General features: G+C 40.5%; 1 protein-coding gene across 5 annotated transcripts in view; it reads left to right on the forward strand.

The window, feature by feature from the left end:
* EML4 (EMAP like 4) overlaps window positions 1–14,456 on the forward strand; it is a 163,551-nt gene that overhangs the window by 113,950 nt on the left and 35,145 nt on the right. For 3 of the 5 annotated variants that reach the window (XM_063328567.1, XM_063328565.1, XM_063328568.1), the window contains 2 exons: window positions 341–373; window positions 12,812–12,935. In XM_063328567.1, the coding sequence (XP_063184637.1) occupies window positions 341–373; window positions 12,812–12,935 (157 nt within the window). The remainder of the gene's footprint in view (window positions 1–340; window positions 374–12,811; window positions 12,936–14,456) is intronic. The other 2 variants (XM_063328566.1, XM_063328569.1) reach the window with 1 other exon arrangement.

The following is a 14,456-nucleotide window of genomic DNA, read 5'->3' on the forward strand; positions in this document are numbered from 1 at the left end:
AGGGATGTAGAGCTAAAATAGCATTATAACTAGTCCAAGAATTCATCTTGCCCAATGTTACTCAAGACCTGTATAAGGATCTTTGAAATTACGGAGAGATGCCTCATCAAATTACATTTTTAGGAAGGACAGAAATTTTTGGTGGGTGGTGGGAAGATTCGTTTTACTTTTGTGAAACAAAAAGCCTTCTTTGATTATTTTTCTCTGTGTGTATGTGCGTAAATAGGGTTATGAAAACAAAAATTTAAAGTTTTGACCTATGTGCCAGTCTTCATCCAAGCAGGTGTGAGTGAGACTTTAGAAATAGTTTTAAGATATTTTATTTCTGTCCCATAACCAGCAAAAATGTCAACTCGTGAAAAAAACAGCCAAGGTAAGAATTAAGCTATGCCCTTTGGTCGCTTTCTAATTCAGCGCTGTAACGAATCTTTTATTTGGCTTTTCACCATCAAAGAGCATCAGTGCGAGATGACTTAAAAACTTTGAGCTTTTAAATAAATATTTCAGCTTTCTTATTATGGAAACTTATATGCATATGCACGTTACAGTCTATGTGAGGATTATTTGGGGGTAGTCTAAAATAAATTACGAAATGCATAATTTCCTCAGAGAGGAATGTGTGTTCAAATAAGGTTCTAGAAGTCTTGCGTTGTTGCCTAAGATATCAGAATATTAAGAACTGCCAACTAAAAGATTTGTTTTATCTCAGCTTTCTGTCTTGCCAATATTACAACATATACACACTGATTAGACAAGAATGGAGACCGAAGGTTTTAATATAGTCTCCTAAAATGAAAAATGAGTCTCTTCTCAAGTGTATGTCTTTGCACCGATGAATCTTGCATTCTGTGGCTACCTGCTGCCGCTGGCGTGTTCAGGCAGAAAAAGGAGCCATCTATCTGAACATGGCGGGACGTGACAAGAGAAGAAATCCACTTCTTGTGTCGCAAAACTACGCTGCTTTGATGTCCTGCAAACTATACTGAAGCATGCTGTTACCCAACTAAAGCATGTAACCTGAGTGCATGCAGTACACAACATGTATCTACGTACAGAGGTTCTGTCTCATGCTTCTTTGCTGCTAATTAACAACTCTGTGGCCTCCAAATTCTGCTCTGTAAGCAAGATTACATTATACAGTTTGATTACTTTTGATCTCCTCTGGATTTTCTTTCAAAAAATAAAAAACGCTCAAATTTTTTGGAAGTTAATATATGAATTGTTGTAATGAAAGCAAAATCAGGTTGAATCCAATTGCTTTATCTTTTTCTAATTCATAGATAAGTTATAGATTTAAAAATATTCAAAATCGATGCTTACCAAAAGCATTCTTCAAAGACAAGAGGGCTGAAAGAGAGTGAATAAGCATCAGGAACAAAGAAGAAATGTTTCTTTATGCCAGGTTGCTTAACACCAGCTGTGGAATGGTACATACGTGCAGCAATGGTTACTGTAAAAAGAGAACTAATCAGTAGCGTCCAGACCAGCTGCGATCTAGCTTTGCAAGAATTAAATAAAACTGTTATATTAAAAATACCCTTTCTACCAAACACAACTTTTCACAAAAACAAGTTGCATACAGCTAAAGTACCTTCAATACTAATTCTTTCCTTACAATGTGCTTCTACAATTCTACGTGTTCTGCCAAGAACGGGCCGTCCTTCAGTTCCCTCGTCCTGGTGGCTCTAACTTAGGTTGGCCTCGATGCTTGCCCGGCTGTCTGTCGTGTTACTCTGCAGACGGTGTGAGCTTGCACTGACTGAGGAAGTGGGTAACCTTCCACGTGTGTCATGCTCTGGTCTGTTCTGAGCCCAACTGGAATGAAAGAGAAATATGATGCAGGTGACAGTGGCCCCAGGTGTACGGAAGATGGAGAGAAAGTCTTGTCATAAAAAAGGCATTTACTAACATTGAACACACATAGTGGCAAAACATCATTCCGCCTTTAACATGGATGACGTTGCGATTAGCAGGATTCAGCCTCCAAAGATACTGTTGGGTTTTTTTTTAATATGGACAAATGAATGTATTTTTTGACAGCTTTTAGAGTATGTGTGCACGTGTGTGTAAGGCTGTGTTAGGTTTTGTGTTGTGTTTCCTGACACAGGAGTTAACTATCTATTAGTTACTGTAATTGCAGAGGGTCCTCCCATCCCTTCCAGTATCAGCTTAGCAGTACTCAGCCTGTTCTCTGTCCTGCAGTGTCCTGTTCAGGGCCACGGACATTAGCCTGTTCTGTACTTGATAGCTGCCACATAAAAAAAACGAAACTGCTTTGAAACATGTCAATATAGTATGGAACCACAAAATGTAGAGAAGCATGTTTTTGTGTGTTTAGTTCTTGGAATCTTATTTTTCTAGCAGCAGAAGTTACTGCAGTATTACCTGTGTTGTGACCCTCTGTGTGCGTTCGTTGTGATTTCTATTGATAGTATGTTATTAGCTATAAAAGTGAAAGACTCGAGGAGCAAGTGAGAATCTCAGATGAGCTTCTGTGGTGAAAGGCATTAACTTCAATGGCTGAATTGGCTTTGGTGTGGACCCTGGAGAGCATGCTACAGGTGTTGCATGTAGATGTCAGCAAGACCTGAGCAATTTTCTCCTCCTGCCAGCAGCGGCAGTGAGGGGAGATGCAGCCTGCAGCTGCCTTGCGGGCAGTCCCTTCAGTTTCCTCCGTTTGGCGCCATGCCGAGACCATGCGTGTTACCAGAGTTCCTCATGGACCTTCTGTCTCACCACCCAGTTTTGTTCCTTCAGTGCCTCTATCTCTTGCGCTTGGGTTGAGTTGCATCTGCTCCACGTTAAGGTTAGTCCTGAGCTGTACACACCTGGAACACTTTGGTGATGACAATCCAATGAGGGAAGTATTATAGACACTTCCATACATTTGCTGAAAAGATTTTTGGGTTTAGGTTTTTCAGCTTATTTTTGAACATTTGTTTGCTTATCCTTGTAAACCAGGACAATAAAATCCAGTTCTAAGGAGATATTAAAATTCTGTGAAAATCTAATAAAGCTATGGGTGAAATGAACAGGTGCTTACTACAGCCTTAAAAGGACGCTAACTAAAGTTGCTATTTTAAATTCTTTACCAGCAGGTATTTATAATTGCCTATAAAAGCCATCTTGCTTTTTTGACTGCAGCAGAGACGTTTTTAAAGGATTAATCATTAAGCATTCATATTTGCATACCCAGAAGTTAAAGACCTGGCTTATTTTAAGAGAAAAGGTGATTTTTTTTTTCGATGAGATGGCGTGTTTGAGTTTGGTTTTCAGTGATAGCTCCTTTATATGAATCACTTGTTCACTTATTATAAAGTAATAAGAGTCACTTAAGACAGTTTTGGATGGCAATAAAAACCATATGTGAAAGAATTAATGAAAAACATTCACTGCATTCCTAAGTTTGTTTCTTTTTAGATTGTGCTTTATTAGTTTCCAGTACTTTTTCTTCTGTTAGTTTAACTGCGCTATGGTTCTAGCTTCACAGGATGGGGCAAGTCTGAAGCACACAATGGAAAAATTTACCCTGCTGACAGTGTGTCCTGTCCACGGAGAGTGCAGAATTCACTAAATACCTCGGATCCGTTTTTTGCTCAGATTTTTCTGTCAGATGCTTATTGAAGGTGCTCACGTACCTGAGAGCAAATGGAGATCCAGTCTGTCTCATTGTTATTGGGCTATTGCTGTCATTCAGGCACAGTGCATGTTATCAGAACCATAGGTACTGTCAGAAAAATAAATCGGTATTTGAGAGTTTTTATCAGTGATTCTTGGTGAAGTCAGGATTTTATTATTTAAGCAGGAAGCATTTAGGTACAGTCTTATTGAGGTTGTTTGTGTCCAGTACTCCTTTTTGAGTCCCCCTTTTTTTTTTTAATAAAAAGCTAGAGTTTAATATTAAACTTGATTTAAATGCGAATGGTAACTGTTGTTAATACCTAGATTCTTAATGTCCCCTGGTACATGCAAAAACAGGGTTTTAACTGTGATTTACTTACCAATTTATATAAAATTAGTAACCAAAGATCTACTAAGAAATCACACAGCAAAGCTGTAAAATCATTCCAAACCAAGGCAAATTTCTTGTCTCATCTGCTTTTTTCCAGCTGTTTGGTTTGCATTGCATCAGTGCTCAGTAGTGACAGCGCATGTCTGCTTGTCGGGTTCAGCAAGCATTGACACACAGCTCAGGGTGAGAGACGGCAGACCTGCAGCTGCTTTTTAATTCCATTGTAACTTAAAATGTAATGGTCTGGGCATGGTGGCTGCGTATGGTTGTATTCGTCTCTGTGCTGTTAGCACTGGTTTAAATTAGAAACAGGCTTCTAAGCCTTTGTCCCTCAGGTTAGTGGTCCTACAGTGTTCTTGGACACAGGCCTGGAAGCAGAAAGCTTGTGGGAAAGAAGCTATTTGTAGTATTACTAAAGCATAACTTCACTGGTCAAGCAACTAGAAGGTGAAGACAGATTAATAAATGTACTCTGGATGTGGTAGTTTATTGTATATTATTAGAGAGTTCTGCTTGGCCAAGCTAGTTGGAGTCTTTTGGGGTTTTTCCTTTGCTTGTAGTTCACTTTAGGGGTAAGATTCATATGCTAAACACAAGTAGAACTGAGCTGAGGGTTTTGATGCATCAGTCCATGTTGCTCTTTCAAACTAGATGGGGTAGGACCTGCTGAAAAATAGTCACTAATAATTTGCAAGATAAGATTATTGTAATGATTCCTTAAGAATTAAACTTGCATACAAAACCAGATAATTCTGTTATTTATTGTTATCTACTCTGTGAGTGTGTGTGTGTGTATAGATCATTAGACTTCCCATTATGCATATACTTTCTAGCTGAAGAGCAGTTAATTACAGCACAGGCTTGGGGGGCCACCTCAGGGTCTGTCTAAATAATGAGGAATAGCATGGTACAAAAGACATTTTTCTAATAATTTGTCCAGTTTTGTTGAAGAAATCAGTAATTGAGGATGAGGGCTTCTCACGTGCTTCTAGGAAACTACTGTGTATTCCTTGAAAATTTCATTTTAAGGCGTGTTTTTTGGAAACCAGGAGGATTTTGGTTTTGTTGTGTCACTGTCTTCAAATTTCTGAAGGACCTAAACAGTAGGTTTCGTGTCTCCTGAATTGCTCTTCTCTGTAGATACTTCTGAGTTAATCTACAAAGGCTCCTTTGATCTTTTTTTTCTCCTCCTTTCAGTTCCTATTATTTTTATTATTTTCCTCTGAAAATCTTCCATATTCCCCTAAGAATATGATTCACAGAAAGTAATAAATTGCTCAAGTGTCACTGGATAAGTCCTTCCGTGCTGACTTCATGGAAGCACTAATTTCAGCCTTTCAGATGGTTTTTATTGCCATATCTTTCCTGTCTGTTATCACCTGCAGTCTTTTAATTGGTCTTACCATCCAGCTTGCTCTCCCTGAATTCTTGCGTTTTAAACTTTCTTCCAAAGTGAATTAATAGGCATTGTTTGAAGTTGAATTTTACTGTTACCTTTGTGCTGCTTTTTCTTTTCTTGGTGTTTTTTTTTTTTGTTTTGGTTTGGGTTTTTTGCTTGTTGTTTTTTGTTTGATTTTTTTTTGGTTGGGTTTTGTTTTTTGTGTATCAGGCCTGATTAAAAGCTTATTTATGTTAATGGGAATCTCTTTTTGGTACAAGGAGGCTTTGCAGAAAATTTTTAGCCACTGTCCACTGTTTGCCTACCATTTTTTATTTGCCCCTAGTTTTAGTCCTGGATTTTTGGTGTTGCATGCTTCACCAACAGTTTTTTGTGTGCAAGGTAAGCACGCTGGCTTGCAGTGACTGTCGATAAAGAAGATACACTTCTTCCCTTGCAGATCAGTCAGGCTTCTAGGGTTCCCTCTTCGTAGCAGCACCTTGTTTCACTGACATACTTATTCCTCTCTTCTCTAGCAGGCTATAAACTTTCAAAGAACCCGCAGTAGATACTCTGGTTGCTAACATCTGCCTGCAGCCTGTTGGGACCTATTTGGCTTAGTGTTTACACTAATGAACTTAACACAGGAAAGTAGGAGCGCTGATGAAATTTCACTGATGACATGAAGCTGAGAGACCAAACCGACACAGTGGAAGCTGAGATTTTATTTAGTACAGTAAGACCTGGATGTTCCTGAGGCCTGGAGTAGTATAAGACAAAATTAAATTATGCAAAGTACAAGATCACACATGCAGGAATTGCTAGCAACTTTTTAGCTATAAACGGGTTGTCTGACAGAATTAAATGGTGAGAAAAAGGGCTCTAACATGCTAGTTAATCACACAAAGATTGAACCACTCGGTTTGTATGAAAGCACAAATGCAGTCCCAGGATGTATCAGAAGTAATTCTGAGAGAGATACACAGCCCTATGGAAAATGCTAATGCATCAAAACCCTGGCAGGTTCTTTTCTGTAACACTGCCTGCAGTTATAGCCACTCACAAGCATAAAATGTTGACTTTGTGGTGGCGTGGAGGCAGACTGAAACCTTATCATGAAAAAAAAAAAGTTAAATAGCTGGATGTTTTTATATTTGCAAAATGAAGGCTGGGAGGAGGAAGGGCACGATTGCTGTTTCCATGCTCACCTGATGCACTTTCAGACAGCAGATGGGCAGGGCTGTGCTGAAGTTAAGAGCTATGCGGTCACGCGCACAAAAAGTAAACAACCTGGCCGTGCTTTATTGTTGCCTGGAAGTTGAGGGGTTCCCAGCTATTGGGAGAAAGAGGTTTTTAGATGGTGTTCTGAAATCAGCAGAGTGTATTTGTGCGTATCCCAGTGATGGCCAAGTCCCTGCTGCTGGAAGCAAGCGCTGCAGTACCCTGATCAGGGCAAAAACCAGAGTGATGCAGGCAGAGAGAGGGCACTGGGGGGGCATGTTGAGCATCCGTTCAGCTGGGCTCAGCTGTGGTGCTCCTCCAGGTCATTACATGGATTTGCAGAGCCTTGTGGCTGTTTGGCGCTCAAATCCACCTTTCAGTGAGCCCTTGCCAAGTCGCTGGGCTCTGTCTTTGTGCCACTCTCCCTGAGAGATGTTTTGTGTCCCTTCAGCTGACTGGGGCTATGGTGTAGTCAGATCTAGTGTTTCTGCATCTTTGGGGCTGAGTTAAAAATTTCCCCATACCTCTGGGGATCACACAGAGAGTTGAGACCTGCATGGATTTTGCTCGGGTCCAGCACAGCCCGGGGGCTCCCACATGAGGCTAATAAGCCTGAGCCGATCCTGGGAGAAAAAAAATGGGAGTGCTGGTCCTGTGTCGCCTGGCGCTTGTGCAAAGAGATTGTTGAGGCTCCAGCGCAGAGGTGAATTATTGCGGAGCCACGCAGAGTCTGGCAAGGGCTGTGAATTTGAGCTCAAAGCTGCACAAAAAGCAGCTACAGCTGTTCCTGGTGAAGAGCTGGCCCCTGAAGCCAGAGGACTGCATCTGTGTGATGCTGCCTTGTCTAGCAGCCCTGGGCTTGAGCTGTTCCTTTTTGTGTGGCGTGGATAATCCTCCGCACCTGCGTGTGCTGTCTACGGAGCTTCAACTGTACTTTTAGATTGGTTTGATCCATATTTGAAAGGATTTAGAGGACGTCTGCAGTTGCTGATTAACAAGTGCCAAGGGCCTTTCAGGTATGGCCTCCTGCCCCTCCACCTTCCCATCCCTCCCCAGATGCTGCTGCACAGAGGGTAGTGGGGTCTGAACATCTCTTTATATGGGGTAGAGAATTTTTACTTTCATAGCTACTGCGTTTAGACTGGTAGGTACCAGAATTGTTGAGGATTTTTTGTTTGTTGGAACTTTTTTCCCCCCACTCTCTTAAAAACTTCTGACTTTATCTCCCCTACAGCCCCCACCTACGTATCTGTTATGACATGGCTAAGGCTCTTTCTTTCAAAAAGATCAAGTGAGGAAAAAAATATCTTGGCATATTGCTTTGTACCTGGAAATAGTGAGAATGCAGGAAAGAAGCACTTTAATGCTCTTGAGCATTCAGTTGAGCCAGTATGCTAGGAAAGAGTTAAATCACTGGGGTTTTTAACTTGCAAGTACAAGAATTTGGCCTCAGGCAATTAGTTGCTGTTTGAGAATGGTTTTGTTGATATGCTGCCATCCTCTTTAGTATTTCAAAAGATTTCTACATTAATATTATATCTGCCCTAAAGGTTATTCTGAAAGGAAATCTACAGTCTTAGACAAAAATCTTTCAGTGGGTTGTCTCTTATTTTTTTAATCCTTCCTCTTCTGTAGGGAGAGACTTAATCAAGTTATACCTAGCCTGTGTCTCTCTAACAAGTGTGTTAAATATGTATCTGCAAAGGTAATCTTGAATAACATGCAGCTAGCTAATAAAAGCAAAAAATGTTCGTTCTTTAATGGGGAAGTTCAGAGAGCTAATTTGTATCTGAATGCCCTGCAGATAATCTTTTCCCTGAGCTCCAGCAGAGCCTCTTCTCTTCTGGCCAAAGACCTCACTGAATTCCTCACTTCATCTCCCTCATCTGCAGAGTCTGACAGGTGCAACTGCCTCCATCCGTACGAATTTCAGTTGCAGCTTTTCTCCGCTGTTCTAAGCAGCGATGAGAAATTTGATCCTAAATTCGTGGTGTCATTTTGCACTGATCTTGTGGAACCAGAAGTGCCAAGCTCAGTGTTAAATCAAGAATTTGACTTGTACAAATGAATCGTCTCTTCTAAATACCCTCAGGCTATGCTGTGCTTTAATTTATAAGCGTGTGAGCCCCACATTTTAATAGAAAGGTCATTATTAAGATGTTACTCTTGGTTTTGGCCAGTGTTATTTTATCTCTGTAAAATAAATACTATAAAAAATATTTTGGTGGAAAAATGAGACATGTTACTAGTTTAGAGTAATTATCTAAGTATTTGTGTCAAACTAGTGACAACACTGATCTTTAGCTTTTCTCAGCAATTCAATTAAGCAACGCACATTTGGTAAAATAACTATTGCTTCCAGTTTAGCTACTGAGAAGTGATTTTCTTTGTTCTTTGATACTTGAACTGAGGCAAGTTTTCTACTGTTGTCAGTGGATGGACTTGCAGGGTTCTTATTCAAAGGAGCTGTATTTGTTCTTAGAAGTGGGACAATGTTTTTTAATCTTCTCGATATTTGTTCTTTGATACTGGACTTAAATGGTTCAACTTTCATTGTATTAATATTCTAAATAAGGAAAAACCTGTATGCATGTGTTAGTTTTACATTGCTCAATTATTACGATTTGTGTTCAGGAATTATTTTTTGAGCCTGTGGGTTTTTTGCACTAGCTTTGGACTACTATTTGGACTGTCATAGGAAAATTCCCTTCTCTTGCCTCCATTGCAGAGTAAACCTACTCTCAGGGTCAGAAGCAACAAAAAATTCAAGTAAAATGAATTCTTCGTCTTAGAAGGTTGACTTGAGCACACTAAAAGTGGAAAATGAGTCACACTAATCATATCTTTTAAGTATGGGAACTTGGTAAATTTGATAAAATGTGATCTGTTTCATCAAACAAAAAAAAAAATTGCCTGAACTGTTAAGCACGAAGAATCATAGAAATCCTAGAATGCCAGGTTGGAAGGGATCACAAGGATCATCTGGCTGAACCTTTCTTGGCAAAAGCACTGTCTAGACAAGATGGCCCAGCACCCTGTCCAGCTGAATCTTAAAAGCGTCCAATGTTGGTGAATCCACCACTTGCCTGGGGAGATTATTCCAATGGCTCATTGTTGTCACTGTAAAATATTTTCCTCTTGTGTCCAATCGGAATCTCCCCAGGAGTAACTTGTACCCATTACCCCCCGTCTTTTCCATGTGACCCCTTGTAAAAAGGGAGTCTCCGTCTTCTTTATAGCCACCCTTTAAATACTGGAACATGGTGATAAGGTCTCCCTTAAGCCTTCTTTTCACAAGGCTGATCAAGCCCAATTCTCTCAGCCTTTCCTCATATGGCAGGCTTCTCAGTCCTTTGATCATCTTTGTGGCCCTTCTCTGGACCCTCTCCATCCTGTCCACATCTTTGTATAGTGGGGACCAAAACTGAACACAGTATGCCAGCTGTGGCCTAACAAGGGCTGAGTATAGTGGGTTAATGACCTCTTTATCTCTGCTGGTGATGCCCCTGTTGATGCAGCCCAGCATTGTGCTGGCTTTCTTTGCCGCAGCAGCACACTGTTTGCTCATATTGAGCTTGTTGTCCACCAGGACCCCCAGGTCCCTTTCCACAGAGCTGTTCTCCAGCCAGGTAGATCCCAGTCTGTGCTGCACTCCTGGATTATGTTTTCCCAGGTGCAAGACCTTACACTTGTCCTTGTTGAACTTCATAAGATTCTTGTTAGCCCACTCTTCCGACCTACCCAGATCTTCGTGCAGGGTGGCTCTCCCTTCCAAAGTGTCCACTACCCCACTCAGTTTTGTATCATCAGCAAACATCGTCAGGGTGCACTTGATCCCATCATCCAGATCACTTATGAAGATACTAAACAGCATTGAGCCCAGTATCGATCCCTGGGGGACCCCACTTGTGACGGATTACTAGTTTGAAAGGAGCAATTTAGCACCACCGTCTGGGTGTGGCCTGTCAGCCAGTTCCCCACCCACCGTACAGACCGCTTGTCTAGATTGTAACACATCAGTTTCTTTAGGAGGTGGCTGTGGGGAACTGTGTCCAAAGCCTTGATGAAATCCAGGTAGACAACGTCCATTGTTCACCCCACATCAACAGAGCAGGTTACTTTGTCATAGAGGGCGATCAGGTTTGTCAAGTGTTATTTGCCCTTGGTGAGTGCATGCTGGGTTTTCCCAGTCATGTGCTTCATTTGACTGTGATAGCCCCCAGGAGGATTCCTTCTGTAACTTTCCCAGAAAGAAATCAAACTACATTGTGTTAAGAGGAAAACCAAAAATTTTTGACAAATTAAGCCATATGGGTTGTGAAATTATCATGCGCGTACTAGAATGCTTTTAAATAGCTTATGTTCAGGTGCATGGATGCATTGACCTTGTTAAGTTTGAGTAATGCTGTGACAAGTGATGTTAAAAACCACACAAGCTCATGGGTAGTTCTTTCTCTGCTTAGGAGCTACTGAATATGATTTGGTCACCATAGATTTTTTTCCCTGTATGTGTCAGTGTTGTCCAGTCATTGGTGTGTGCTGCGATCATCACTGCTGTATTCAAAGCTAGCACCTTCTGATGTCTTAAGAGATGGGGTGGGATTTCCTAGAATTTCACACAACTCTGATAAAAGTCCTCTATGATCAGAAATACTTCTTTTTAAATAACCTAGAATATTCATCACATTTTTTTCATTAGACTGATGATTGTTGGTCTTCTATCTTGTCTAGCTGTAGAAGAAAGACCTTAAGTGTCAAGAATTCATTTCCAGACTTCATGCCAGACTGCTTTATGTCTTAGATGGATGGAAAGTAGTTACAGATTTTTCCTCCCTTGTTCTTTTCTGACTGCAGTAAGACAGAACGTATTTCTGCAGTTTGTATAGTAGGGGTATTTCAAATTCAGAGAAGGGTAGAGGCCCTGGCTTAAGGTTAGTCTCACAACTTTGATTATTTTTTGATCTTTGCATCTTCTGAAATATTTCTGTAAGCAAGAGACAATTTTGGAGTCTACGTTGCTTCTGCTTTCACTGAAATTATTTGCTTTCTCTTGCCTTTTCAGATCTTCAAGTTTGAGTTGGGCTATGAAGCTATAATTTTGAGGGAATAAGTCTGAGATTCTCGTAATTTCAATTTTAGATATTTTAGGGAATGAAAAACATAAAATGCACATTATTGCAGTCTGCGAAGGCTTGCGAAGTGCTCGGGTGTCACAATAGAGATATGCATGTATTTTGTCACGACTATAAGCAGTTTTACAGCTGGAGTCATTAGGAGCTGTTGCTTCTTTCCATTCTTCAGGATATGATGCAGTATGCAATAGCATGCAGCTGGAATGATTTCAATAAATTAATACTTCAGGTTAGTGTATTATTTTGTGATGATATATAATTTCATATTATATTCCTCAGCAAAGCTTTTGATGCTTTTTCCTGCAGTATTCTTGTGTCTTAGCTTCGCTGTTATGATTTGGATAGGTGGGTAAAAGAATCAGTTGGATGTCTGGCCTCAGAGCGTCGTGGTTAATGGGTCATTCTCTACCTGGTGGCCAATAGGTAACAAGTGGAGTCTGTAGGAGGTCTGTCCTGGACCTGTCCTGTTCAACATCTTTAGCAATGACCTGGAGCAGGCAGCACAGTACACTCTCAGGTTTGCGGGTGACAGCAGACCACGGGGCCCTCCAGTTGATATATACTGGAGGGTAGAGCTACCAACCAGGGGTACCTGGGCAGGCTGGAGGGATGGGCCTGCAGGAACCTTGCAAAATTAAGCAAGGACAAATGCCAAGTCCTGCACCTGCGGGAAAGAAAGAGCCCCTGGCAGGGATACAGGCTGTGGACAGAGCAGCCTTCAACCTGAAATTCCTTATCCTGTGATTCTATGACTACTTATTTATTCAATTTCATTTTTTAATTTGAATTTGAAATTTTCCTTTGTAATTTAATTTGCTTGTCTAAAATGTTACATGCTCAGTCTATTCTATCACAAATTCAACTAACACTCTGTATTTGTGCGTGCGTGTGTGTTTTAGCGTTCTGTTTGGAAAAAAAAGTAATCTGGGCCTTTACCAAGCTCGCATTTCAAAAATAATTGTTGTATCACAAGCGTTATTTGCATCTCTGTGCTTATTACTTGTTCCTTTTGTGCCTATTTCTTGTGTAAACTTGCCACATGATTAATACACTTTTTTGTTTCAACAGAGGGAGAATATATCAAGATGTTCATGCGAGGGCGACCAATCACAATGTTCATTCCTTCTGATGTAGAAAACTATGATGATATTAGGACAGAGCTGCCTCCTGAAAAGTTAAAACTGGAGTGGGTGTATCCTTGATATCAGTAACTACTTGCTCTTCCCTTTTTGTCTTGTCTTGCCTTTTTTTTTTTCCCTTTAGAATCTGGTCTTGTGTCTTCTATGTTCAGAGATAAAAATTAACTAAAAGTGGGGGAAAAAGTTCAACGTAATGTAACAATTGAAATGGTTGGTAGCTACTGTATAGTACATCTTTAAGCTGCAAAATATGTAGACACAGAAAAAGTGTACTTTTTCTTTGTTTGTTTTGCTGTTGAAACTAATTGAAATTTATTTTTTGTTAGAAATTGTCTTAGGAGAGTTACTGAGTTTGAAAAATCTCCCCCTCTGACCCTCCCCCCCTTACCTTCCATATTTTAACGTAAGCTTCGTGTTCAGGAACTTTGTTAGTTTTCAATCTGTCTTCATTTTTAGGAGGTTTTAGAACTATGGAAGATCTTGAATCAAGATCCAGAATTTCTCATTGTCCTTACCTACGGATCGAGGATTGTGGAAGCAGTCATCTGCAAGGTTCTTTGCACTACTTCTGTGTTTCAACTCCGAAGTTAAGGGGTTCGCTTCTTAGAGAATAGTATGCATTTAACTGTATTTATCCTGTGAAGAATGGATTTAGTTCATGTGTGGCTGACAGCAACTCTCCAGGCTTAGTAGATCGGACATTAAGTTCATTATAAGAGATGTGCTTCTGCACACATTGGGGTTTTCCTGCAGCTCTCCCCATCTCTGCAGATTCTTCCAGTAAGCCATGATTGTATAAGTTTCTTAGTACTTCAGTAAAATAACATGTCTAGGCAGCACTTGAGTTGATGTAATAATCTCAAGTTTGATCCTTCTGATGTTGCTGAAAGCAGGAAGATTTTTAGGAATGTTGATGATACACTGTCATGTGTCAGGATATGTACAGACAGAGGCTGCCCATACCTCCTTCAGCATATCTGTTAGTGACTGAGGCACAGATATATTTTAAGCCAGCCCTTGTTACTTGCTTTAGGAAAGAAGATTTTTCTATTACTTTTCCTGCCTTTATTAACTAATAGATGTTTGAAAGAGATAATGCTGAGTACTTGGTTATGAAGAGCAGCTGTTGAGCTCATGTCCTCTGAACTTTTCAGTCATACTGGAAGCTTAGACCATAGAGGAGGAAAGTCTTGGATTAAAAGTCTGACTTGAAGGGAAAATGGAGCTCTTACTCATGCTTTGCAAAGCTGTGGTGCCCAGCTTTCCTACTGTCACAGCTCTTGGGTGCTGATGCTGGCACTCACATGACCGTGAAGTGAACTGGGTCAGCCACTGATCTGTCTGAAATGTAATCTTTTTCTGTGGAGTTAACTCTCAGCAGGATCAACTCATTAATTTGATTTGCACCACAAACACGCACGGGCTAGAACTGGCATACTGGAGGAAGATCAGATCTACTTTTTCATCAGCCGTGAGGAGTTTGGGCTGATGAAAACTGATCATTAAATCACACCCTCATCTAAGTAGGTGCAAATCTCAGTGTGGACACGCTTCTTTAATGTCCAAGGACCTTA

Source organism: Chroicocephalus ridibundus, chromosome 3, assembly GCF_963924245.1.
Source record: "Chroicocephalus ridibundus chromosome 3, bChrRid1.1, whole genome shotgun sequence".
NCBI lineage: Eukaryota > Metazoa > Chordata > Aves > Charadriiformes > Laridae > Chroicocephalus > Chroicocephalus ridibundus.